This window comes from Pseudophryne corroboree, chromosome 8 (genome assembly GCF_028390025.1).
Source record: "Pseudophryne corroboree isolate aPseCor3 chromosome 8, aPseCor3.hap2, whole genome shotgun sequence".
Lineage (NCBI taxonomy): Eukaryota > Metazoa > Chordata > Amphibia > Anura > Myobatrachidae > Pseudophryne > Pseudophryne corroboree.
This window is the reverse complement of record NC_086451.1, coordinates 194,322,970-194,348,354: the sequence shown is the minus strand read 5'-3', so window position 1 is coordinate 194,348,354 and position 25,385 is coordinate 194,322,970. Positions and strand designations below refer to the sequence as shown.

Sequence of the window (25,385 nt, the reverse complement as noted above, 5' to 3'; positions counted from 1 at the left end):
GGATACTTCTACCATGCCCTGAAAAGCCCAAGGATTCTGCCCCTCTGGATGCTTGTACAGTGCATACAGTACAACCTCTTCTCTTGAGTAACAGTGCTCCCCAGGCCGCCATAGACACCAGTGAAACAAGCAGCCTAACCAAGTGGTTTTACATATACCACTCTTAATTGAATTCCCATCATACAGTAGTACTAATTTATAGAGTACAGTATATGAGGAAGTTGGGAATACAAAATTTGGAAACCACATCATGTTTATTTTAAGAAACACTTTATTTACGGCAGAGGACGTGAGACAACATCATTAGGAACATGTAATATCACACATTGTAATAAGAAAGCCAACATAACACATACTGTACGGTACTTTAATCAAAAGGTAACATCACAAATACAGTAACAATATGGTGGTGGGGGTTGCGGGGTAATGGTTTTTGTATTTTTTGTTTTGTTTTTTGTATTATTTTTAGTTTTTGCTTTTTTGTATTATTTTTAGTTTTTGTCTTTTGATTTTGGAACACGGGCGCATATGGACACCAGAACGGAGAATGGAAACAGACAACAGCAGCCCCTGGATGGACACAGCACAATGAACTCAGACACTTGGGGATTGAAACACTTTATTTACAGCAGAGGACGTGGGACAAAATCAGTAGGAACATGTACTGTAACATCACACATATTGTAATAAGAAAGCCGACATCACACATACTGTACGGTACTTTAATGAAAAGGTAACATCACAATTACAGTAACAATATCAACTTTCAATTATTATTTTTGTGGTGGGGGGTTGCGGGGTAATGGTTATTGTAATTTTTTTGTTTCTTTTTTGTATTATTTTTAGTTTTAACTTTTTTTTATTATTTTTAGTTTTTGTCTTTTGACTGTGGAACACGGGCGCATAAGGACACCAGAATGGAGAATAGAAACATACAACAGCAGCTTCTGGATGGACACAGCACAATGGACTCAGACGCTTGGGGATTGAAACACTTTATTTATAGCATGGACGTGGGACAAAATCAGTAGGAACATGTAACATCACACATATTGTAATAAGAAAGCCAACATCACACATACAGTACTGTACGGTACTTTAATCAAAAGGTAACATCACAAATACAGTAACAATATCAACTTTCAATTTTTTTCTGTGGTGGGGGTGCGTGGTAATGGCTATTGTAATTTTTTGTTTACTTTTTTGTATTATTTTTAGTTTTTGCTTTTTTGTATTATTTTTAGTTTTTGTCTTTTGATTTTGGAACACGGGCGCATACGGACACCAGAACGGAGAACAGAAACAGACAACAGCAGCCTCTGGATGGACACAGCACAATGGACTCAGACGCTTGGGGATTGAAACACTTTATTTACAGCATGGACGTGGGACAAAATCAGTAGGAACATGTAACATCACACATATTGTAATAAGAAAGCCAACATCACACATACTGTACGGTACTTTAATCAAAAGGTAACATCACAAATACAGTAACAATATCAACTTTCATTTATTTTTTTTGTGGTGGGGGGGTCCGCCCCCCCACATGTTGATCCTCAAAGACCCCCATGTATAGATTAGCCAAACTCGGCGCAAATCTGGCTCCCATGGCCACACCCAGTGTCTGCAAATAAAATAGTGAATCAAATAAAAAATAATTATGGGTAAGAATAAATTTAATAGACTTCAAAATAAAAACACATAGGGCATCTGAGGTCCCATCTTGTAATAAGTATTTTTCCACTGCTTCTATATCCCCCATATGGGGGATATTGGAGTATAGTGATTCCACATCACATGTAACTAAATAATAGTTAGGTTTCCAAGTAATTTGATTGATGGTATTAAGGAAATGTTGTGTATCCTTGATGTGAGACCTCAGACCCTCCACGTGTCCCTGTAAAAAGTGATCAACAAAAAATGACAAATTATTCGTGAGAGAACCCACACCCGAAATGATAGGGCGCCCAGGTGGATTGGTGAGTGTTTTGTGGATTTTGGGCAAATAATATAAAGTGGCAGTGATAGGGTGTGGACATAACAAAAATTTTAAAGTTTCCCTTGATATAGCCCCAGCAGCAAGGGCATCATCCAATAATTCCATATATTCTCTTTGGAAGAGGGTAGTGGGGTTGCCTTTCAGTTTTTCATAGAAGATATTGTTATTTAATTGTCTATAACATTCTATCAAATAATCCTCTGTATTTAACACCACAACCCCACCACCCTTATCCGCAGGTTTAATAGTTATTTCCTTATTTTGTAACAAACCTTTCATTGCTTTTCGTTCCCCAGGGGTCAGGTTGTCACCATAAGGATTCTTCTCTGAATCTTCACAGATTTTTTTAAAACTAGCAAATGTGGATTTATAGAAACTCTCTACAAAAGGTCCTTTATAACTGAGCGGATAAAAATCCGACTTTTTCTTAAATGATCCCTTCACATCATATATTTGGACCTCTGATTCGTGATCTAACTCAGAATCGTTTCCAGCTTCCTGCTGTAATGATTCCAAAATCTCAACAGTTATATCATCATCCTGATCCAGCAAAATAGGTCTTACTTCACTTTTGTTCGCTTTAATGGCCTTCAATGCAAAATAGCGTTTGCGACTCAGGGTGCGTATATAGTTGTTGAGATCTACAAATAACCTAAACAGATTCGGTTTGGATACTGGTGCATAATTCATACCTTTTTCGAGTAATATAATTTCTTCCTCTGTCAATATTTTTCTAGAGAGATTGAAAATGCCCTTCCCTTTTTTATTTTCATTCTTGATTATCTTCTGCATGGGATTTTTGTTCTGTTTTCCTCTTCCTCCTCTACATCCTCTATATCTCTGTATCTCTTTCTTTAGTCCCTCACTAGATGCCAACTGGTGTTTTCCTGCTGCTTGTCTATCTCTAAAAAAAAACATTTTTACCAGGAGTGGTATCATAGTCATCCTCTGTTTCAGATGAAATCTAATACTGATGCCATGTGGCTTCCTGTGAAACCCTCTGGGTTTCATAAATGTGGAAAATCTAATTGTCTATCCTGCAGGAATGCACCAAGAAAAAGTGTGACGTACACTTCCACTAATACTGGGGAAGTATTTCAGATAAAACCGACTTCCTTAGTTGTAATTCAATCTATATTATATATTTGATCATGTGTAAATACAGTAGACAATATATTGGAAGGACTACACGGACTATGCACATTAGGTATATGGAGCATAGAAGAAATGTATTGAAAGGAGCAAAACATCCATTATCTAACCATGTTTCACATTGTCAGAACTGTAATTTTGATAATTGCTCTATGATAGCAGTGGAGCAGATCAAAAATACTGTGAGGGGAGTGGATCGATTCAATCGATTGTGCAGGAGAGAGACATACTGGATATATAGGATGGATACTCTCGTGCCCAATGGATTGAACGACACAGTCGAACTTAATGGATTCTAGAAATGTTGAGTTCAAGATAATAATTGTTAATATCCATATAAGATATATCTAACTGTGATAATATGATCTATTGACTGATATTAAGGATAATAATAATAATAATAATAATAATAATAATAATAACAACACTAAGAATGATTGGTATCTCTAGATAAATATAGAAACATATGATACTGTTGGTTATATGTGATGATTAATTGCCAAATAACTGGAACTTCTTGTATAGAGTATTTTATGGTATACAGTAAGTAATGATCACGGGCTAAATCTATGGTTTAAATGATATAAGATAAGATAGATTAAAATAATAAAAAGAGAAAAGAAAAAAGAGAATATATTTATTGTGAAGACCCCTGGTTCATATGTGCATTATTCTCGCCTCTTGCTATCTCTGCCTTGAGAAAGGCTGCGTTTAAAGCTCTGCACTGCGCCCCGAGGTCGCTACCGAGTTCCCAAGATCACACAGTAAGAACGCAATAGCAAGGTACAACGGTACCTTTATTTTCATACACACTAATTATACAGGAAAATCCGTAACACACTTTGTACAATATATACAGGTAGCATTAATAATGATTATGATTAAGATTATATCACAGAAAGAACCACACAAAGCAACAACTCCTGCCCCTACACAGTCACTAGCCACCTCAGGGAATACTTGCGTTTGGCGACTCCTTGCGGATACTGGTTTGCTGATCCCGGCCGCATGGCCTGATGGTCCTCTACCATGCAGAGGTAGGGTGTGCTGACCAGTCACCCGGCTCCAGCCGGCACACCAGTCACACACCTGGGACAGCTCCCGATGGAGCTAACGCTTAACTGTGTAGACTGGACCCTCTCCGCAAAGCCAGGTCTCCAGACAAACGGGCTGACAGGATCTCTCGACTCCTGGCAACAGCCTGCGTTTCCTTAGTCAGAATCCCCCTCCAATCTCTCTGCAGGCCTTTTTGAAACCTCCTAAACTCCCATGCTGCTTTGTTCACATGGTGATGCGGCAGGGTGCCCTGATTGGAGGGATTTTCAATCCTAATATTCAAACGTGTCCAGGGACACCAGGTGACCCCTGTGGCTTTGGAGTCACTAAGTCTACTGGAAGGCCATCCAGAACAAAAGGCACTAATTATGGAGATAAGAAGGTTGGCTGCCCTGAGGCCATAACCTAAGTCGATCTTAACCCTGTGTAGTCATTTATGATGTCACAGCCTCTTCAACTGAGTGAGGCTTCCTGTGAAGGGGGGCTGTGACAGAGGGGGGGGGGGGGTCAGCCTTGCACTTCCTGTTTATAACTTACGTGATAGCTATTTGACTGGGCCCACACTGGACAACACGATATTACCCCATACAATAAACAGTACCTTAATGTGACAGACACATATAAGGCTCAGGGAGATATTCCATGATAGGCATAACATATATACACGGGACTATTTCCCACCACAGGCACACATCTGGTACCTAGCAAAATACACTATGCAGTATAACATCAAAGTCTTGTCCTACATACAGTCCTGTTATGTCCACTGCATACTGTATGGGGTATGCAGCTCAGATATGAATAACAGTTGGGTGTTACAGGATAAAATACAGTACAGGATAAAGTACAAAGTAAATAAAGATAAAGTAAAGTACAGGATAAAATACAGTTCTCTCTGGCATTCTGCCATCACTACTGAAGCACAGGACCAGGCTGGCCAAAAAATACGCGACGCGACGTGGACAAGGCCACGTTCCGTCACACACCTCCCCATTTTTTCCCAGCCACTGCGATTCAGTGACCACAGCTATCCAGTGGCCCTGGGTAAGATTTACACCTGGAACTCCTACGTTCATCAACCGTGGGCTCAAAGTGTCCTCTGGGTCTGGGCTCCGCAGTTCACAGTTCTTAGCACAACCTCCAGTATCCCAGGTACTCGGTTTGTCTCCTTCCTGGGGAAATTTTCTTTCCTTTATGGGTGATCGCCCTCCATTCGCCTCTGGCGCAACCGGGAGGGGCCCAATCTGTGCTTGCAGACCAGCATCAGGGAATCTGGCCGGGGAGCAGTGGGTATTAACAATGCGTCTCCCCATGCTCCCCCCTCAAAAGCATCTACTCCCTTCCAGGGGCTTACATTTACTGACCCCTTAAACAATAATCGCTGGGTCTCACCTGGGCAACTCTCCATCTCTTCCTGCTCACCCACCTCCCAGGGTCTGAGCATAATCCGCACCCCCCTGCCACCCGTCATAGGCAGTGGTGGGTGGGCTCCTCCCACACTGGGCAACAAGGGGGACAAAGGCTGCAGAGGAGCAGGGAATATCAGCAATTCTCCACGTGCTCCCCCTCAAAATCCTCCCCAAATCCCTCACTTGGGCCTAGCTCCTCTCCTACCCCCTTAAACAACAACTGTGGGCCTCACCAGGGGGACCTTCCATCTTCTCCAGCTTCCCCGGCTTCCCCAGCCTGACTGGCATAGGGACTGGTGGGTCGACACGGTACATCGGTACCACTGACACCTTCCGGCTGCCTCCAGGTGTGTCCTCCGCTTCTCTCGCTGGTGCAGTGCTGGGTAGTGAGGAGTCCTCCTCTGAGGGGCAGGGGGATTGTGCGCTGTGCCTCTTACCATCTACTTCTGGCTACGATCTTGTATTAGCCATCTCTGATACCCATGTCCCTTGTAGCTTCCCGAGTACATACCATGGGGTAAATTTACTAAGATGGGAGTTCTATTTAAGATGGGATGTTGCCCACAGCAACCAATCAGATTCCAGGTATTATCTTCTAGAAGGTGCTAGATAAATGAAAAGTAGAATCTGATTGGTTACTATGGACAACATCCCACCTTACATAGAACTCCCATCTTAGTAAATTTACCCCACGTCTCTGATTTCAGCTCCTCATTGTCTGACTCGCTAAACGGGAACAATACTTCAGACTCCTCCTGGGGTGTTAGGGGGGCAGAGTTCACGCAGGGCACCTCCATCTCCTCTCCTAGACTAGTACCAGGGGCGACAGCTTGTAACAGCTGCAGGCAGAAGCCCTCTGCCTCTTCTGTCTCTGAAGTCTCTGCAATCACAGGCACATTCTCTGGGCTCTGGTCTGCTATGGGGATATATTCTGGTGCAGCACTCACCCTGGACCCTGGCTCTTCTTCATCCATTACATGCTCTGGGTGCATCGGTCCGTCCTGCAGGCTCACAGCGTCCAGCTCCACCATACTCTCCGGCACCGTGTAGGGCGAATAAATATCCTCTCCCAGACTTTTATCTGCCACAGCCCCAGTCTCTGATGTTAGGGCTCCTTCTGAGTCACGGGGCCCTGGTGTCAAACGGCAGGGACACTCCACAGCTAGCTCCTCATTTTCCAATTCACTAAATGGGAACAGTTCTGCTATTTCTCCTTGCGTCAGTGGGGGGTCTAGTTCTGCAGCTTTCTTAGTGTGCATAAGCTGTAGCAGACGGCGCTCCTCAGATTGCCCTCTGTGGCACTGGTCCAGCCACTTTGGGGAATTCAACTGTCCCTGTGCCGCTGCGACCTCCTCTGCATCCTCAAAGCATTGCAGGAGACACTGTAGTTGCTCCCAGACACTTCTCAGTTCTCCTGGACACAGGACCCATTTCCTGTACACACTGAATGCATGTAGTGGGTCATCCTGTTGCTCATACATCCATCGGATAAGGGTGCGGTGTGAGCGGCCTTCGGTGGGGGTGCTGCATCGTAGCTTCCATTCTGCACTTAGGTCCTCTAGACTCATTCGTGTTAACGGATCTCCTGATTCTGCACGCCACATTTCCTCTGCGGTGGACCCCTCGGTCGTCCACCCAGATGGCACCATCAACTCCTCCTCCCTCTGGGTTCTCTTCGCTGGCTCCTTCCCAGGAGCCAGATCACCCGATGCTGGCACGCTGGCCTCAGCGATCCGGCTTCTCTGCATTATCTGCGACATGGAGTTACTCACTTCTGTAACTAATGCTCTCCACTCCAGAGTTCCTAGCAGATTGTCCACAGCAGCATCACTTTTATACTGCAGAAATTCCTCTTTCAGGTAGGCAACTTTCTCCTCTGTGGTAGCTCCGGTCCGCAAGCTAGTCCACAGGCATGCTGCCTCCCAGTGCTCCCAGAAGGGCTTCATCTTTGTGGATGGACTCCTCAGGTCCCATTCCTCAGCCAGCCGACTCCAAGATGATCCCTCATCCACGAGTTCTCCTGCTCTGGGAGATTTTGGGAACTTCTTGCCTCTACGAAGGCCCTTCTTTCCCGGCCCCATTCTTCCAACGGGCTGCACTAGTAGGGCTCGGTCAGCCTCACATGCTGGACCCCCTCACTTCAGCCTCCGTTTCTGGGCTACAGCACACTCTGCTGCTCCCTCGCTTGCAGGGAATGTCCCCCTGGACAAGCGGACACTTAAGCGGAATTTTGCCCTCGCTTAATGCCCTCACACATGATCCATTTACTTCTCCCTGGCATCCCTGCTAGGTTTACAAGAGCTCTCCTCTGTGTGGTTCTATACTTCTGGGTTATGGGCTATTGTGCCTTCAGAGCTTGGCCATATATACCGATACGGACCACTGGCTCTGCCTGTACATCAGGACTGTGTGATCCCACCGCTTGCCACCAATTGTGAGGACCCCGAGTTCATGTGTGCATTATTCTCGCCTCTTGCTATCTCTGCCTTGAGAAAGGCTACGTTTAAAGCTCTGCACTGCGCCCCGAGGTCGCTACCGAGTTCCCAAGATCACACAGTAAGAACTCAATAGCAAGGTACAACGGTACCTTTATTTTCATACACACTAATTATACATTAAAATCCGTAACACACTTTGTACAATATATACAGGTAGCATTAATAATGATTACGATTAAGATTGTATCACAGAAAGAACCACACAAAGCAACAACTCCTGCCCCTACACAGTCACTAGCCACCTCAGGGAATACTTGCATTTGGCAACTCCTTGCGGATACTGGTTTGCTGATCCCGGCCGCATGGCCTGATGGTCCTCTACCATGCAGAGGTAGGGTGTGCTGACCAGTCACCCGGCTCCAGCCGGCACACCAGTCACACACCTGGGACAGCTCCCGATGGAGATAATGCTTAACTGTGTAGACTGGACCCTCTCCACAAAGCCAGGTCTCCAGACAAATGGGCTGACCGGATCGCTCGACTCCTGGCAACAGCCTGCGTTTCCTTAGTCAGAATGCCCCTCCAATCTCTCTGCAGGCCTTTTTGAAACCTCCTAAACTCCCATGCTGCTTTGCTCACCTGGTGATGCGGCAGGGTGCCCTGATTGGAGGGATTTTCAATCCTAATATTTAAACGTGTCCAGGGACACCAGGTGACCCCTGTGGCTTTGGAGTCACTAAGTCTACTGGAAGGCCATCCAGAACAAAAGGCACTAATTATGGAGATAAGAAGGTTGGCTGCCCTGAGGCCATAACCTAAGTCGATCTTAACCCCGTGTAGTCATTTATGATGTCACAGCCTCTTCAGCTGAGTGAGGCTTCCTGTGAAGGGGGGGGGCTGTGACAGAGGGGGGGGGGCAGCTCTGCACTTTCTGAGACATATATATATATATATATATATAGAGTTATAATAATCTATAAGCATCTAAATTGATAATGAGGCTTGGAAGAGTAAGCACTAGTAGCACTAGAATATCCAACATTAATGAAAATGAGGCTTGGATCGCGGGTGCCACTGCGCATGCGCGAACCCGGAATACCGGTATTTAAAGTTAGAAAGGAGGAGGAATTATTATTCACTGAGGAAGCCGCCGAAGCCGGAGGGTAGGCGGAGAAATGCATTTGGGAACTCATTGTGGTAGCACCACACTATCATCTGCCGCTGCTGCCATGACTGACTGAGCACTTTGACCAGCGTTGACTGTGCTGAGTCGGGATATATTGCAGCCATCATCACGCTGAGCTGCTGCGGCTGTTTGAAGCAGGCATAAGGCTTTTTACAGCATCAAGGAGCTAAATCCACATACTGGAGAGGGAGTTACGGATCCCAGATACCACTGCCATTGGCTGGGAAGGCGGGCATGCCCACAAGCATTGTGAAGAGAGGTATCAAATAGAGTACATAGCATATTGTACTCATTGTGTATTGTGGACTCTAATTTATTCAGACTGTGATATTTTATAAACTGTCTAATCGTATAAACAGCTCTAACAGCTGATTTCAAAACTAACACCTGCACCATCAATTATATTCACAGTGCACTAACAATTAACTTGTTTTAACTGTTGGATAAATCCTTCTGATATAAGATCTTTCTTGCTCAACTAACATGTGCATGCGGACTTTTCTGCTTACTAACTACGCTTATTGTGTTATATAGAAAGTCTAAGGAATCTACACTTTAGAGTCCTATTAGGAGAATTACAGAGTTATAGGACGTATGTTATTCTAATTGGATAAATTTGGATTAAATGTTATCTGTTGTGGAGATATTTTTTAATATATTGTATTTTTTAGATTAAATTGATACTGGCCGGTATCGTAGAGTGATATCTCTATATATATATGTATAGGTGATAATTTTATATATGTATTCTGTATAAAATATAAAGTAAAGGTTACCCTTTTTTATACAATGTGAAAAGCGCTGTCTCATTCTTTGCTTGGTTCTTTTAAATCTTGGGACAACTGGGATCAGCGTCCCGAGACTAGCTGCTATCACATTGTAGGTGACAGCGCCAAGTGTATATCTATAATTCTGCTTATTAATGAACAACATTTTTTTATTTCTGTAGGGATCATGGATAAGAAATTTTTCCAAGAAACAATAGTAGAGGGATGTATGGTGTCATTCGTGATCCTAAACACTCCACCTCAGCCAAATTTATGGAAGAGAAAGGTATGAATTGGGAACGCACACCACCAGAGTGAGTATTCTTTCAACACTGTACAAGTAAAATTTTGGATAGCACTCTAGTACTGTAAATTTATTTTTTGGTTTAATAAACAGTACAATACCTTATGTTTAATTTTCTCTATTTAATGTCATTCATTGACTAACATTTTTTTCTGTACTCTCTTTTTTTTTTTTTTTTTAGATCACCAGACATGAATCCAATTGAATTAGTGTGGGCTCAATTGAAGAGGTACATTAGGAGTGTTGCGAAGCCAACAACAAAACAGCAGCTGTTGGATGGGATAAAGAAATTTTGGCTAGAAATACTCACACCTGAACATTGTAATAATTATATAAATCACCTGTATAAAGTATTACCTGCTGTAGTCGAAAGAAATGGTCAAGCCACAAATATGTAGTTTCTTACTGTATTTTCTGTTTAAAATTTTAAATTGATGCATTATTAAAAATGTTTATAAAATTACCTTTGATTATTGCATAAGCTAATGTACAATATTATACATTATACTATACAGTAGTAATGTTATTGATGTGTATGAACAGTTATTTTCAGTTTCATATGTCCTGAATACGAGTACTGTACATTTTTGATCAGTACAGTACATGGAATCGGATGTTGTAATAAATGCTTTTTTTTACATTAATATTGATGCTTTTCCAATAAATATTCCATTATACAGTATGGTATGGTACAGTACATGGGGGTAAATGTACAATATGATGTGCCGTTATGGGGGAGAAATACTGTATACACTAAATGTACAGTAAAATGTTTTTTTTTTTTTAATTACAAACACATAAATGCATCCCAGATGGAAATCTGCTATACACAGCAGACAGCTTATGGTGACAGAACTTACCTACTATATCCCTACCCATAGTCGTGGTATATTTTAGATAGCCTAATAAGACACTCCTGCAGCATTGCCAATGATTCATGTAAAACCTGTGTGCAAACAGTATCTCTATTGAATGCAAAGTACAGTAACAGTACAGTATACACTATTACCAGAGCCGTACCTGACCAACATGATGCCCTAGGCTAGATTTTGGCTGATGCCCCCCTGCACAGATGCTAGTTCCGCCTCTAACCCTGCACCCCTTTCCCAGCACCATCACCCATTTTGGTGCTCCTACCCCTTATATTTTAAATAGGAACAGTGTGCACATTTAGTGCCAGTCCAAAACAGTGCATGTTCTTGCTGGGAAGGGGCATGGTAACACAATAATACCCACAGATGAAATGACACAACACAGTACTGCAACTTTATTCACATTATATCATGCAATAGTGTCTCTTATTCTCATTACATCATATGATAGTACCACATTACTCCTCAGAGTATTGCCCCTTATTCACATTACACCACACCACATTGATCTTTATTCACATTAGACCATGCAATGCAGTAGTGCCCTTTCTTTATGTTACGCCAGAAAATATTGTAGTACACCTTATACACCTAATGCAGCACATTAGTAATGCATTTCATATTTCAATTTTCATATTTCATAGAGCCGCAGTCATACACAGAATATAGGCATGCTGCATCTCATTTTATTCAGCAGAAGCTGATTGTGCCATATTTGGCTAGTTTGCCGGCTCTCTATATTACAATAGAAAAAATAATAATGTCAGTGAAAAAAACACCTCATGACAGATACTATACACAAGCTCATGTCTAAATGTACAGTAAGCAGTGATCCCTTGCCATTGGTTTTACTGTATATTAAGCCCTAATGGCTAGGGGACTTGGCCGCTGACTTACTGTACTGTACCACATCCCTGACTTTAATAAACCACACTGTTTCTTAAACTCCTTGTTTTGGGTCTGTATACTGTACATTATACAGCATTTATTATTTGATCATTCTACGGGACCTCATTGCCTCTGTGTACTGTTATTTTAGCTAGGGGATTGTGACGCTCCTTCAGCATTGCCCCCGTAGCCTGCAAAACTTATGCCATCTCTCACTCCATATCCAATCGCTGCCTGCCACGTGGTGGGGGTTCAGGGGCGGTGGCCATTTTGCCAGTGTGCTATGCGATCGAGTCCGGTGTACCGTAATGTGCATAGACCTAGCTTATCCCTATCGCCCCTATTTATTTTAGCTAGGGGATTGTGATGCTCCTTCAGCATTGCCCCGTAGCTTGCAAAACTTATGCCATCTCTCACTCCATATCCGAGCGCTGCTTGCCACGTGGTGGGGGTTAAGGGGTGGCGGCCATTTTGCCAGTGTGCTATGCGATCGAGTCCGGTGTACCGTAATGTGCATAGACCTCGCTTATCCCTATCGCCCCTGTGTATTTTAGCTAGGGGATTGTGATGCTCCTTCAGCATTGCCCCATAGCCTGCAAAATCTGGGCTGTTACTTACTCCATAGCCTAGGGCCTCCGTGGGGCAAGGAGTCATAGGTGGTAGCCATTTCTATTGAGTCTGCCCTGCTAAAGAATTGTATGTGTACTGTACGGTGCATAGAATCTTAACAGTAGAACTGCTCCTGCAGCTTTGCCCTGGTTTATGTGAATTAAAAAAAAAAAAAAGTTTCTGGGGAAAACTATCATACATTCGTACTTTAGGAATCGAACACGGGACTATGAGTATAGGAAGCGAAACACTTCACCACTTCACTGCAGACAGATGAATAAATCCATTGGTTTTGATTATGCTGTAATGGCTACGGGATTAGGACGCTAACATACTGTACAATATTTCTAATCTCAATAGGCAATAGTGAACTTCTAACACGTCCATTTGCGACAGTGTACACTACTGGTTTTATGTTGTTTTGTCTGCGGGACTTGGACGCTCACATATTCATAAAGTACTGTAAATGGATCATATACTGTATGCTGTACTATTTGCGTCTGCACTGTATATACTGTATTAAATAATGCAGTGTAATGAGTATTGCCTGTATGCAGCGTAATGAGACGCCTTAGTAAAGTAGTCCTTACTATATATTTCAGTATTATATTTTACGGGAGATCACATGCATGCGCAGTAGTGATTGTAAAAAGCGACATCTGGTGGATGATCGCAGGTATTACACGTAAAGGTAACGGAAAATGCTCTGTCTGCCTCTGTGCGATTGGGCATGCCTCTCAGTGACTAGGAGCGCCTCCCTGAGCCCCGGTACGCTGCGTATGCCCAATCAGGACAAATGCCTCAGCCAGTCAAGATAAAGGTGGCTACATCTGTACATTCAATGGAAGGGTGCACACAGGTTTCACATAAATCAGAGTAAATCTGCAGGAGCGATCCTTTATGCTAAATGCAAATACACAGCGGTAATGAGTATAAATTAGTGTATTCTGATGCAACTAACTGAGCAACACAGTACTGTAGATCGTCTGCGTTTGTGTATTGCACATGACCTGAACTCCTTCCCTGTCTACTGCATGACCTGTGCAGGCTCCCAGGGTGAAGGGTGATGGGGTAGGGGGTGGCGGTGGAAAATACTGTGCTTTTGAAATGCAAGTATTAGCATCCGAGTCTCCTAAGGCATAAACCAACACCAATGGAAAGCGGTCGCTCTTTGCATTACTTTTACACATGAACTTATGAATCTTTTATGAAGTGTCGTGGGCTAGCGATGAAGACTCCCACCTCCCATGCTGAGAGTCCTGGGTTCGAGTCCTAAAGTGCAACTTTTTATTTTTTTAATGTGTGGGATGGGGGTAGGACGAGGCAGTGGAAAATACCATGTTCAAAGAAAATTCATAATCAAAACCAAGGGAAACTGACACAGTAACAACCTGGAACGCACGATGGCCGAGACACACGATGCGCGACGTCTGAGATGCACGACATCTGAGATGCTCATTGCGGCTAAGAATGGTGTCATGGCTGCTCTGAGGGATCGTCCTTATGTGCTGGGAGAGCTCCATCTCCTCATTTGCTGGCGGGACAGACCTCTCACCAGCAACGAGGAGAATATGAGGCCTACTGGAGGGCCAGTAGGGAGATCCTCTGGAAATATAACCGGAGGAGGACTGTAAGGTCACTCCAAAGGCGATGAAGTGACCTAGTCCAGAGGACCCCAAGGCGCCTGCAGGCCATGTGGGATTGTAAGTACAGTACATTACTGCAGATTGCTGTACTTTAAGTTACTGTAGTTACAGGTACTGTATAACACGGGCTGCTGTAGCAGCAGGTATCCGGTCTATACAGCACTGTACCTATGGTAAACAAATGGTTAAACAAGGCCCAAACACTAACCAGGGTCAAAAGATCAATTTGTTTTTTTTACACTTTTCCAACTTTTTTTGCATTTACTATCCATGTCAAAAGCGACACCATCTAGGTCGACACACCATGTCAACCTATATCTGGTGTCAACCTAAGGTGTGTCGACCTAGATGGCGTCGCTTTTGAAATTGGTTGACACCAGATATGAGTTGACATGGCCGTTAAGTTGACATGGCAAAAGGTCGACATGAGTTTTAGAAAAAATAATAATTTCTATACTTGTTTATACAGTTCTTTACAATCCACGTGGTCTACGATTGTGCAGTGTATCATGCAGTGTACAGTATATGCAGTGTATCACGGTGTATCATGCTGTGTAATTGCAGCGTGTCATGCAGTGTACATTTCGTATATGGTATTGTGCAGTGAAATTGCAGTGTAATGCATAGTGAATCACATCAGGCAGTGTACTGTATACACATATGTTGTAATTGCAGTGTTTTGTGCAGTGTACAGTACATGCATTGTATCATATTTTGCAGGGAAATTTGCAGTGTATCGTGCAGTGTAATGTGCAGTTTGTCGTATCACACAGTGTATTGTATCACACAGTGCAGTGCATATGCAGTGTCGTGCAGTGCATCGTGTGGTGTAATTGCAGTGTGTCGTGCAGTGCATTGTGTGTCGTGCAGTGCATTGTGTGGCGTAATTGCAGTGTGTCGTGCAGTGTACCTGCAGCGTATTGTGCAGTGTATCTTACATTATCATTCAGTGTAACGTGCAGCTGTAATTGCAGTCTCCTGCCTCCCAACGCTGAGAGTCCCGGGTTTTATTCCCAAAGTGCCAATCAATTTTTTCTTTTATAAGGGAGATTTGTATTTCAGATAGTATTCTAATGGACTTTACTGTGGCAGAAATTATTCTAAGGGACGTTACTGTGGCCTAATGTGTTATGACGTGCATTACTCTTGCATAATGTGTTATAAGGTTCATGACTGTGGCAGATCTCTACTTTGTGATGTAATGTGGATATACTACTGCACTACTGTGATGTACAGTACAGTAACGTGAATAAGGTGCTCTACTGTGTGACACAACGTGAATCAAGGACAGTACTGTGACGTGAATAAACTGTACTACTGTGACGTGAATAAGATGAATTCAGGTGAGTACTGCATCATCTGTCATGAAATCAATTTATACTATAATGACCAGTACTGAGATGGTTAAGGGTGGGAGGGCCGCATGTTGATGTGTGTCAATGTTTATAAGGGCAATGCTAATGTGTGTCACAATGTCTATAAAGGTAGTGTTCTGTCTAATACCCTGGACCTACTGTACTGTAGCGATACTGTAAGTGTACTGTATGTCACATTTAGAAATGTGCCCTTACGTTTTGAAGACAGTACAGTACACTATGACCTCCTGAGTGATTAGGTGCAGGGTACTAGAATGAATAATTCCATTGATTGTGATGTCATAAATATGCTGTCAATGTTGAATTTCATTGGCTGTACAGTATGTAGCCATTATACTGCATATATATATTTTTAGAGGGCTGGAAGCACAACGCCAGAGAAGGTGGGACAGGTGCCGCAAAGCTGGTAAGTATCGTCAAGTACAGTAGTGTACATAGTGATTTATACAGTCCCACCCCCCTGTACTGACCAGCACAGATAACTCACCGCAATCCGGGTGGGACACTTCCTGTGAGATCTGGCGGCCCGGGAAGTTAAGAATGTCTGTTTACAAAAAACTTTTGTTGGCGATCTATTATACCGTATACTTTAGGCATACTGTATCTTCTCTGATGCAGATTGTGTAGTGGCCGGACTCCTTTTTGGTTCCCCTGCTCTTGCCACCTTATAACCCTCAGTCTGTGACTTCCTTCTGCCTCCATTCCCCTCCTCACATCATGTCACTGCCCCTGTCACATGCAGCCCTGTCATCACTAACACAACACTCATCTCCTGATATACTCTGTGCTGCTGGGGACCCTGCTCCTCATACTATATAACTCTTGGTCTGTGGCTTCCTTCTGCCTCCATTCCCCTCCTCACATCATGTCAGTTCTGTGAAATTCTTTTTTTTATAGTTTCTTATATAGCACAGCACATTATCTATCTCCTGATATACTCTGTGCTGCAGGGGGGGACCATGCTACTTCCAGTATATAACTTCTGCTCAAAGCATGCTCTGTGATTGGTGCCTGTATAGGTGCATTCATCCCTACACCAATCACAGAGCATGCTTTGAGCGAAAAGAATTCACTTTGAATCAGAATAAAAGAGCATCTCAGCCACAGCCTGCTACCCAGTTTGCAAAGCTGTTTCCTCGTAATCAGACTTGCTGTGTGGATCATCTCTGACCTTCGAAACTTCTGCTGATTTGCTCTCTGTGTTACTGCTGTTGAAATCTGTTGCTGGCCTCACTTGTTCCAGCTCATCTATACAGTGTCTTCACACATTATTTGATCCGTAATTCTTTCATTTACTGTTTACAATTATTTATATATTTACATGAATATCCTTACTGTAATGTACGTGTGTATTTTAGCTAGGGGATTGTGACGCTCCTTCAGCATTGCCTCATGACCTGCAAAACTTATGCCATCTCTCGCTCCATATCCGAGCGCTGCCACGTGGTGGGGGTTCACGGGCAGTGGCCATTTTGTCAGTTTGCTATGCGATCGAGCCCGGTGTACCGTAATGTGCATAGACCTCGCTTATCCTTATCGCCCCTGTGTATTTTAGCTAGGGGATTGTGACGCTCCTTCAGCATTGCCCCGTGACCTGCAAAGCTTATCCCATCTCTCACTCCATATCCGAGCGATGCCATGTGGTGGGTGTTCACGTGCGATGGTCATTTTGTCAGTTTGCTACAGTATGCGATTAAGTCAGGTGTACCATAATGTGCATAGACCTCGCTCATCCCTATCGCCCCTGTGTATTTTAGCTAGGAGATTGTGACGCTCCTTCAGCATTGGCCCATAGCCTGGAAAATCTGTGCTGTTACTTGCTCTGTAGCTGAGTGCCTCCATGGGGCAAGGAGTCACAGGCGGTAGCCATTTCAATTGAGTCTGCCCTGCTACAGAATTGTATGTGTACCGTACGGTGCATAGAACCTTAACAGTAGAACCACTCCTGAAGCTTTGCCCTGGTTTATGTAAATAAAAATAATAATAAAGTGTCTGGAAAAAACTAACATGCACTCGTACTTTAGGAATCGAACGCGGGACTCTAAGTATAGGAAGCGGGACCCTTCATCACTTCGCCGCCGACAGAAGAATAAATCCATTGGTTTTGATTATGCCGTAATGGCTACGGGATTTGGACGCTAACATACAATATTCCTAATATCAATAGGCAACAATGTACTTCTAACACGTCCATTTGCGTCAGTGTACACTACTGGTTTTATGTTGCTTTGTCTGCGGGACTTGGACACTTACATATTCCTAAAGTACAGTAAATGGATCATATATGCTGTACTATTTGCATCTGTGCTGTACATACTGTATGAAATAATGTAGCGTAATGAGACGCTGTATTTACTGTATGCAGCGTAATGAGACACATTAGTAAAGTAGTTATTACTATGTATTTCAGTATTTTATTTTACGGGAGAACCCACACATGCGCAGTGGTGATTGTAAAAAGCGACATCTGGTGGATGATCGCAGGTATTACACGTAAAGGTAACGTCAAACGCGCTGTGCGCCTCCGTGCGATTAGGCATGCCTCTCTGTGACTAGGCGCGCCTCCCTGCGACCCGGTGCGCTGCGTATGCCTGATTGTGACTAACGCTTCAGCCAGTCAAGATAACGGAGGACCCATCTGTACAAGCTGGAGAGTGGAGCCTCCATCCAGAGGTGTTTCAACTTCTTGTGGACAAGTGGTGCCTTCTAGATGTGGACCTGATGGCGTCTTGACACAATCACAAGGTTCCGGTCTTCGGAGCAAGGTCAAGGGATCCTCAAGCAGTGTTTGTGGATGCTCTGTCAATCCCATTGAACTTTCGGCTGCCATATGTGTTCCCTCTGGTGTCACTCCTGCCCAGAGTAATATGGAAGTTCAAGCAAGAAGGAGGAAACCTACTTCTGATCGCTCCAGCGTGGCCGAGACGGCACTGGTTCTCAGATTTACCATAGGGTCTGGAATGCTTGCTTTACTTGGTGTGCGTCGCACAATCATGACGTTTTTAAGTTTAGCACGGCCAAACTGTTGGCCTTTCTACAACAGGGCCTGGACTTAGGCCTGCGTCTGGCCTCCCTCAAAGTTCACATTTCAGCCTTGTCGTTTTGGTTTCAGAGAAAGAATGCTGCCCTTCCGGATGTTCATACATTCACTCAGGGCATGTTGCAGATTCAGCCTCCTTATGTGCATCCTGTGGCCCCTTTGGATCTGTCGGTGGTACTGGAGGCCTTTTTAGAGTCTCCATTTGAACCTCTTGCCTCTGCTGACCTTAAGTGGCTGTCCCTTAAGGTGCTATTTTTACTGGCTATTGCTTCAGCTAGAAGGGTCTCGGTCTTGCGTGCCTTATCCTGTAAGTCCCCCAATTTGATTTTCCATCGTGACTGGGCGGTTCTTAGAAAGCGACCGGATTATTTACCCAAGGTGGTGTCTTCCTTCCACCTTAACCAGGAGATTGTGGTTCCAGCCTTTAATTCTCCTGAGTTGTCTTCCAAAGAGCGGTCTTTGGATGTGGTACGGGCTCTCCATATCTATGTGAAGAGAACTTCCTCTGTTAGGAAATCTGATTCTGTTTGGACTGTTTGGTTTTCACAAACGTGGCTGGCCTGCTTCCAAGCAAACTCTGTCCAGATGGATTAGAATGGTGATTGCACATCCTTATGTACAGGCTGATAGTCCAGCTCCTGCTACCATCAAAGCCCATTCTACTCGGTTGGTTGGACCTTCTTGGGTGGCCCACCGTGGTGTGACCCTTGAACAATTGTGCAAGGCGGCTACGTGGTCCTCAGTGAACACGTTCATAAGGTTCTATGCCTTCGAAACTTCCGCCTCCCAGGATGCTTCCTTTGGACGCCTGGTTCTTGTGCCCGCTACAGTGCGTCTCCTCCCATAAGGAACTGCTTTAGGACATTCCCAATGTTAATCCTTGTGGAGCCCAGTGTACTCCGCAGCAGAAATCGAGATTTATGGTAAGAACTTACCGTTGTTAAATCTCTTTCTGCGAGGTACACTGGGTTCCACAGGGCGCCCACCCTGACGCACTTAGCTTCCTTGGTTTGGTGTGGCATAGCCGTTGACACCCTCTCCTGTGGCGAGTGTGTGGTGTAATTGGCTACAAGCGATTGTCATCTCTCGTTCCTGCTACTGTATTGGGCTGGTTAACGAAACTGAGCTCCTGTGCACAAAGGCAGGGTTATAGAGGAGGCAGCGTAGTGCATCTTGGGAACAGTCAAAGCTTTGAGCCTGTTGGTGCCTCAGATCAAGATCCTACTTTACACCCCGATAGTTAATCCTTGTGGAGCCCAGTGTACCTTGCAGAAAGAGATTTAACAACGGTAAGTTCTTACCATAAATCTCATTTTTTTTGGTGTTGTTTTCTTAGTAAAGTGACAGGGAACCCCAATTAGTGCACCGTGTCCCCTCGCATATCTCGCTCCGATCACCGAAGTTCGGTTACTATTCCCAATCGTAGTCCACGTGGATTGTAAAGTATGAAACGTAAAAAAAAAGTAAAGAAAAAATTTGAAAAACTCATGTCAGCCTTTTCATGTGTCAGCCTTTGCCTTGTCGACCTAGTGACCATGTTGACCTAATGACAATGTTGACCTAATGCATGTCGACCAGTAGTGGTCGACCTGAGTGTCGACCTAAGTGATGTCAACCTAAAGACCGGTTACCGTATGCTAAGCCTAGCTCGGATGCTTTACTGGTTTACTTTGTCTACCTCTGACCAAAACAGAACAAAATAAGATAAGGGGTTTTATTTGCTCTCTTCAGAGTTGCTATAAAACAATTAGAATAAGATCACACTTAAATTATATCTGCTGAAGCTATCAGTGGTAAACAAAATACAGCTTAAATGGATGATGTAAAAACCTATAGTTATGACTTTTCTTAATACAGGCCACACACAGATAAATCAAATGGTTTAGTTACCTTTGTTTTGACCAGTGGCTTACTGTAGCGTTTAACCCTTTTGTCTCTGGACAACTACTCTGTTGCTGACTCTAACCTCCTACCTGCCCTTTGTTTATATTGTACAAATTGGAATTCACCTTTTCTCTAGCATCCATAAGGGACATTCTAGAATGTCCCGGGTCGGCTTTATTTTTTGGTTCACTGGAAAGGCTATGGTCCGGAGGAAAGGTCTTGGGTCCTGGATAAGGATCTTCATGCCCCTAAACTCAAGAGAGCATTTTTTCTGGAATTTCCTCAGAAACCTGGCTTTAGGGGTTCGTTGACCCCTCCTCAAGGGGGGGTACTGTTAGGCACCGTGGTCCGCGATGTCCTCGCGGCCTGGCGCCTAGCAACTAGGGACGCCGAGCGTGCTAGCCGCCGGGTCCCTAGCAACGCTGGACGCCGGGCGCGCTGAGCCGCCTGGACCCTAGCAAAGGGACAGAATTAGTACAATGGGGTATAGACGGGTGCAAAGGAGCCAGTGCACTTTAAATTTCTTCAACTGGGTGTGCTGACTCTTCCCCTCTATGCCTCCTCCTACAGGTCAGTTTAGAAAAAAGTGCCCTCAGGAGAGGATGCACATCTCTGCAGCTCCAGAGAGTTTTCTTCAATTTCTTTTAAACTATTATTTCTTTTGGTATGCTGTTTGGGAAACAGTATACATGCACTGTGGGAATTTAAGGGGGGATGGTCACCGGCCTCTTGAGGTGCAGAGTCGCTTCTCCGCTACAGGACCACCGACCTGAGGGGCTGTTTGTTCAGCGGGGCATGGCGCCTTGGCTGTCGCAGTCGCAGCATGCCGCACACCCCTAACACTGTCTGATGGTGATCATTGGTGATGACTACACGCCGGGGACCCTGCTAGGGGGTTCCCTGGTTCATTGTGTGGCTGAAGCACGGGTGAGGCGTACAGGTCCCTCCTGGGGGGGACCCGCTGTGACCCCTGCGTGAGATTGGCTTAAAACATTGTACCAAGCATTTATGTGAGGCTCCAAACACTTAGGAGACATGGCCAGTATAAAGATTACTCAGTAGCTCCGATGCCATAGCGGGGGGCAGAGCTACTTCAGAGCAGGCTCAGCTGCATTTTGGCGCCTTCCTTTGCATAACCAGCAGCAGCCTCACACAGATCCTCCATAACAGTTACACGCTGGATCTCTGGTACTGGGTGTAGAGGGGGAGAGCCGCTATCTTTTGCACAAAAATCATCCCTCTGAGGGATTTTTCATTAGACAGTCTCACTGTTTTATGTATATGTGAAACGCTGACAGCCACACTGGAGCTGTTCAGCGTTGGGTGCGCTGGTGCCCTATTTTCTGTGTCTCCTCTCACATGCAATTGGGCAGGCTTGTATTGTATTTCAGGCTGTGTTGTATATGTATTGTACCTGTTTTTCTTATTCACATGGTAAAACAGAAGTTATGCGGTGTAATGCTAGATTTTCCCCTATCTCATCTGACTCAATATCATGTGAGCAGTGTAGTCAGTCATCACAAAATGCTGATAACAATGTGGGGGAGAGTCCAGCACCCTCCTGGCTGGGGCTCTCAAAACTATGATGTCTGATATGTCATCTCAACTCACTGCAAATGCCAATAAAACTCAAGAACTGCAACAAGCAGTGGCAAATCTAGCTGCTAAACATCCCCTTACTGCAGGTGCACAAAAACGTGTTTTTACTGCACTTCTATCAGATACTGATGATGATATACAGGATGATGGGGATGATGTTAACTCCATAAGCAGGGACTCCATCCCTACACAGGGTATTGAACCCCGTATATAGGCCTTAAACTGACTGTCACCTTTCTTGATTCTAAAGAATTGGATGATTTATTTAAATTAGCCTGGAAAAATCCAGATAAAAAATATCAGGTGTCCAAAAGGTTTTTAAATACCTTCCCATTTGCCCCTAAAGGCAGGAAATTCAGGGAAGAATCTCCAGCAGTAGACGTCTCAGCCACTCATCTTTCTAAAAAGGCGGTGCTCCCTGCTCTTTTATGGTAAAGAACCCGGGGGATAGAAAAATAGAGACCACTCTAAAATCTATCTACACTGCTGCAGGTGTAGCTCAAAGGCCAGTCATTGCTGATTGCTGGATGACACATGCCATTCAAACATGGGCTACTTAGATTCAAGAGGGCCTTTCAGGGGATATGACCTTGGTTACTACTGTAACTTTCCTAAAACACATTCAGGACACAGCAAGAGTCCTCTCTGACTCTCCTAAAGAGATTGGAAATATAGAGGCTAGAACAACTGCTATTGTGGTGTTCACTCGCAGAGCAATATGGTTGCATCCGTGGTGTTATGATTCCAGCACTCTGGTCTGGGGAGATCTTATAGCAAGGACCTGAGCACTGGAACGTAATGCTGGGAAAGGGAGCGGGAACGGGAATAGCCCCTGGCGCCCTAACTCCGTTGTCTCACCTGTGCTGTCAGAAATCTCTTGCGAGACTATGGATGCTTGAGCCCATGGCAGCCGCGTTTGAAGGGCGGATTACGTCTGCCCAACTCCGATGCCCCCTCAGGTCTTAATGGGAGACAAAGAGAAATCCGAGACAGGGTGATAACAAGGGGCCCTCTAACTAAACAACAAAGCCAGGGGCTACAAACTAACCTAAAACTAGAATATGTGCGGAAAACCGCCAGGGAAAAGGACAACCAAAATACCCACTTGTCCACTCTCCTACCCGGCACCGCCAAGTTCCAGAGAGGACTTGTGGAAGCGGAAACCTCCGCAAATGCTCCGAAACAGAATACAAAATAAAGCGGGCTGGGCCGCAGCACGCGGCAGAGCCGCAACTCACGAAAACCACACGAGATTCTCTGGCGACTGTTGCGGGCAATTGAGGACCAGAAGACTCCTTGGAATGAGATGACAACTCCAAGATTCAGGAACTCTGAGGACAGGAATGACCGGAGACAGCAGGACTGGAACAGACGTTCAGCAAACCTAAGCAGCATGCAGGAAGCTATTACCGGCGTCTGTGTGAAGCACTGAGAAGGTATTTAGCAGGGAGTCCTCCAATCAGATGTTCAGAGCCTGATTAGCATAAATGCCGTGCAGCTGCCTTGCTGCACGACCAGAAGACCAGTGTGTGTGGTTAACTTGATTTACCCTGCAACGGGGAGCGCGGTCCGCCCGTGGCGTCCCCGTTGCTAGGGCCCAGGCGGCTCAGCGCGCCCGGCATCCAGCGTTGCTAGGGAGCCGGCGGCTCAGCGCGCACGGCGTCCCAGTGTTGCTAGGGACCCGGCGGCTAGCATGCTCGGCGTCCCTAGTTGCTAGGCGCCGGGCCGCGAGGACATCGCGGACCATGGTGCCTAACAGTACCCCCCCCCTTGAGGAGGGGTCAACGAACCCCTAAAGCCAGGTTTCTGAGGAAATTCCAGAAAAAATGCTCTCTTGAGTTTAGGGGCATGAAGATCCTTATCCAGGACCCAAGACCTTTCCTCCGGACCATAGCCTTTCCAGTGAACCAAAAAATAAAGCCGACCCCGGGACATTCTAGAATCAAGAACTTTCTCTACCAAGAACTCCTGTTGTCCCTGCACATCCACTGGAGATCTACCCTGAGAGATCCTCCGAGGAAATCTACTGGAAGAAACATATTGTTTCAACAGGGAACAGTGAAAAGTATTTCCAATTCTGAGAGATCTTGGTAAACGTAGCCGAAAGGCAACTGGGTTGACCTTCTTAATAATAAGAAACGGTCCAATAAATTTGGGTCCCAGTCTAGCCGAGGATTGTCGAAGCTTGATGTTGCGAGTTGACAACCACACCTTATCTCCCACCTTAAAAGTGCAAGGACGTCGGAGCCTGTCAGAAAATTTCTTCTCTCGGAAGGCCGCTTTTCTGAGAACAAGGTGCACTTTTCTTCAAATTGCTCTGAGATGGGAGGTTAAGGTCAGCGAGGAGACTGGAGAATGATGAAAAAAAGAATTGGCTCTGGGGTGAAAACCAAAAACTGAAAAGAATGGAGACTCTTTGGTGGAGGAATGACAAGAGTTATTATAAGCAAATTCAGCCAAAGGGAGAAACTCGGACCAATCATTCTGGAGTTTGGCTGAATACAAACGTAAATATTGTTTTAATGACTGGTTGACTCGTTCGGTTTGCCCGTTAGACTGTGGGTGGTAACCAGATGTTAAAGACAGTTTTCATCTTCAATAAGGCACAAAAACGTTTCCAGAATTGTGCGATGAATTGTGCACCCCGATCAGAAACAATATCAGTGGGCAAACCATGAAGCCTGAACACATGGCGGAGGAACAAAACTTCCAACCCTTGAGCAGAAGGCAATCGGGGAAGAGCAATAAAATGAGCCATTTTACTAAAACGGTCCACTACCACCCAAATGACTCGGAATCCGGCTGAAAGGGGAAGGTCAACCACGAAATCCATGGAAATATGAGACCATGGCCTGAGAGGAACAGTTAAAGGCATGAGTTGCCCGATAGGCAACGAACGAGGAACCTTATGCTGTGCACAAACCTGACAGGAATGGACGAATTCCTTAACGTCTTTAGAAAGACTAGGCCACCACACTGAGCGAGAGACTAACTCCAAGGTCTTAGTGATACCCGGATGCCCTGAGACTTTGTTGTCATGAAACTCAGTTAAAACAGTGGCTCTCAAAAATTCAGGGACATAAAGACGACCAGCAGGAGTAAGTCTAGGAGCTTGGTGTTGAAGCTGGTTTAACTGGGTAAATAAATCCTGTGTGAG

At 44.7% G+C, this 25,385-nt stretch overlaps 1 protein-coding gene across 1 annotated transcript in view; it reads right to left on the bottom strand.

Moving 5' to 3' along the window:
- Positions 1 to 519: 519 nt before the first annotated feature.
- Positions 520 to 25,385, bottom strand: part of NHSL2 (NHS like 2) — a 738,014-nt gene continuing 713,148 nt past the window's right edge. The window contains exon 8 of the mRNA XM_063937040.1: positions 520 to 1,627. Coding sequence (XP_063793110.1) covers positions 1,510 to 1,627 — 118 coding nt within the window. The 3' untranslated portion in view covers positions 520 to 1,509. The remainder of the gene's footprint in view (positions 1,628 to 25,385) is intronic.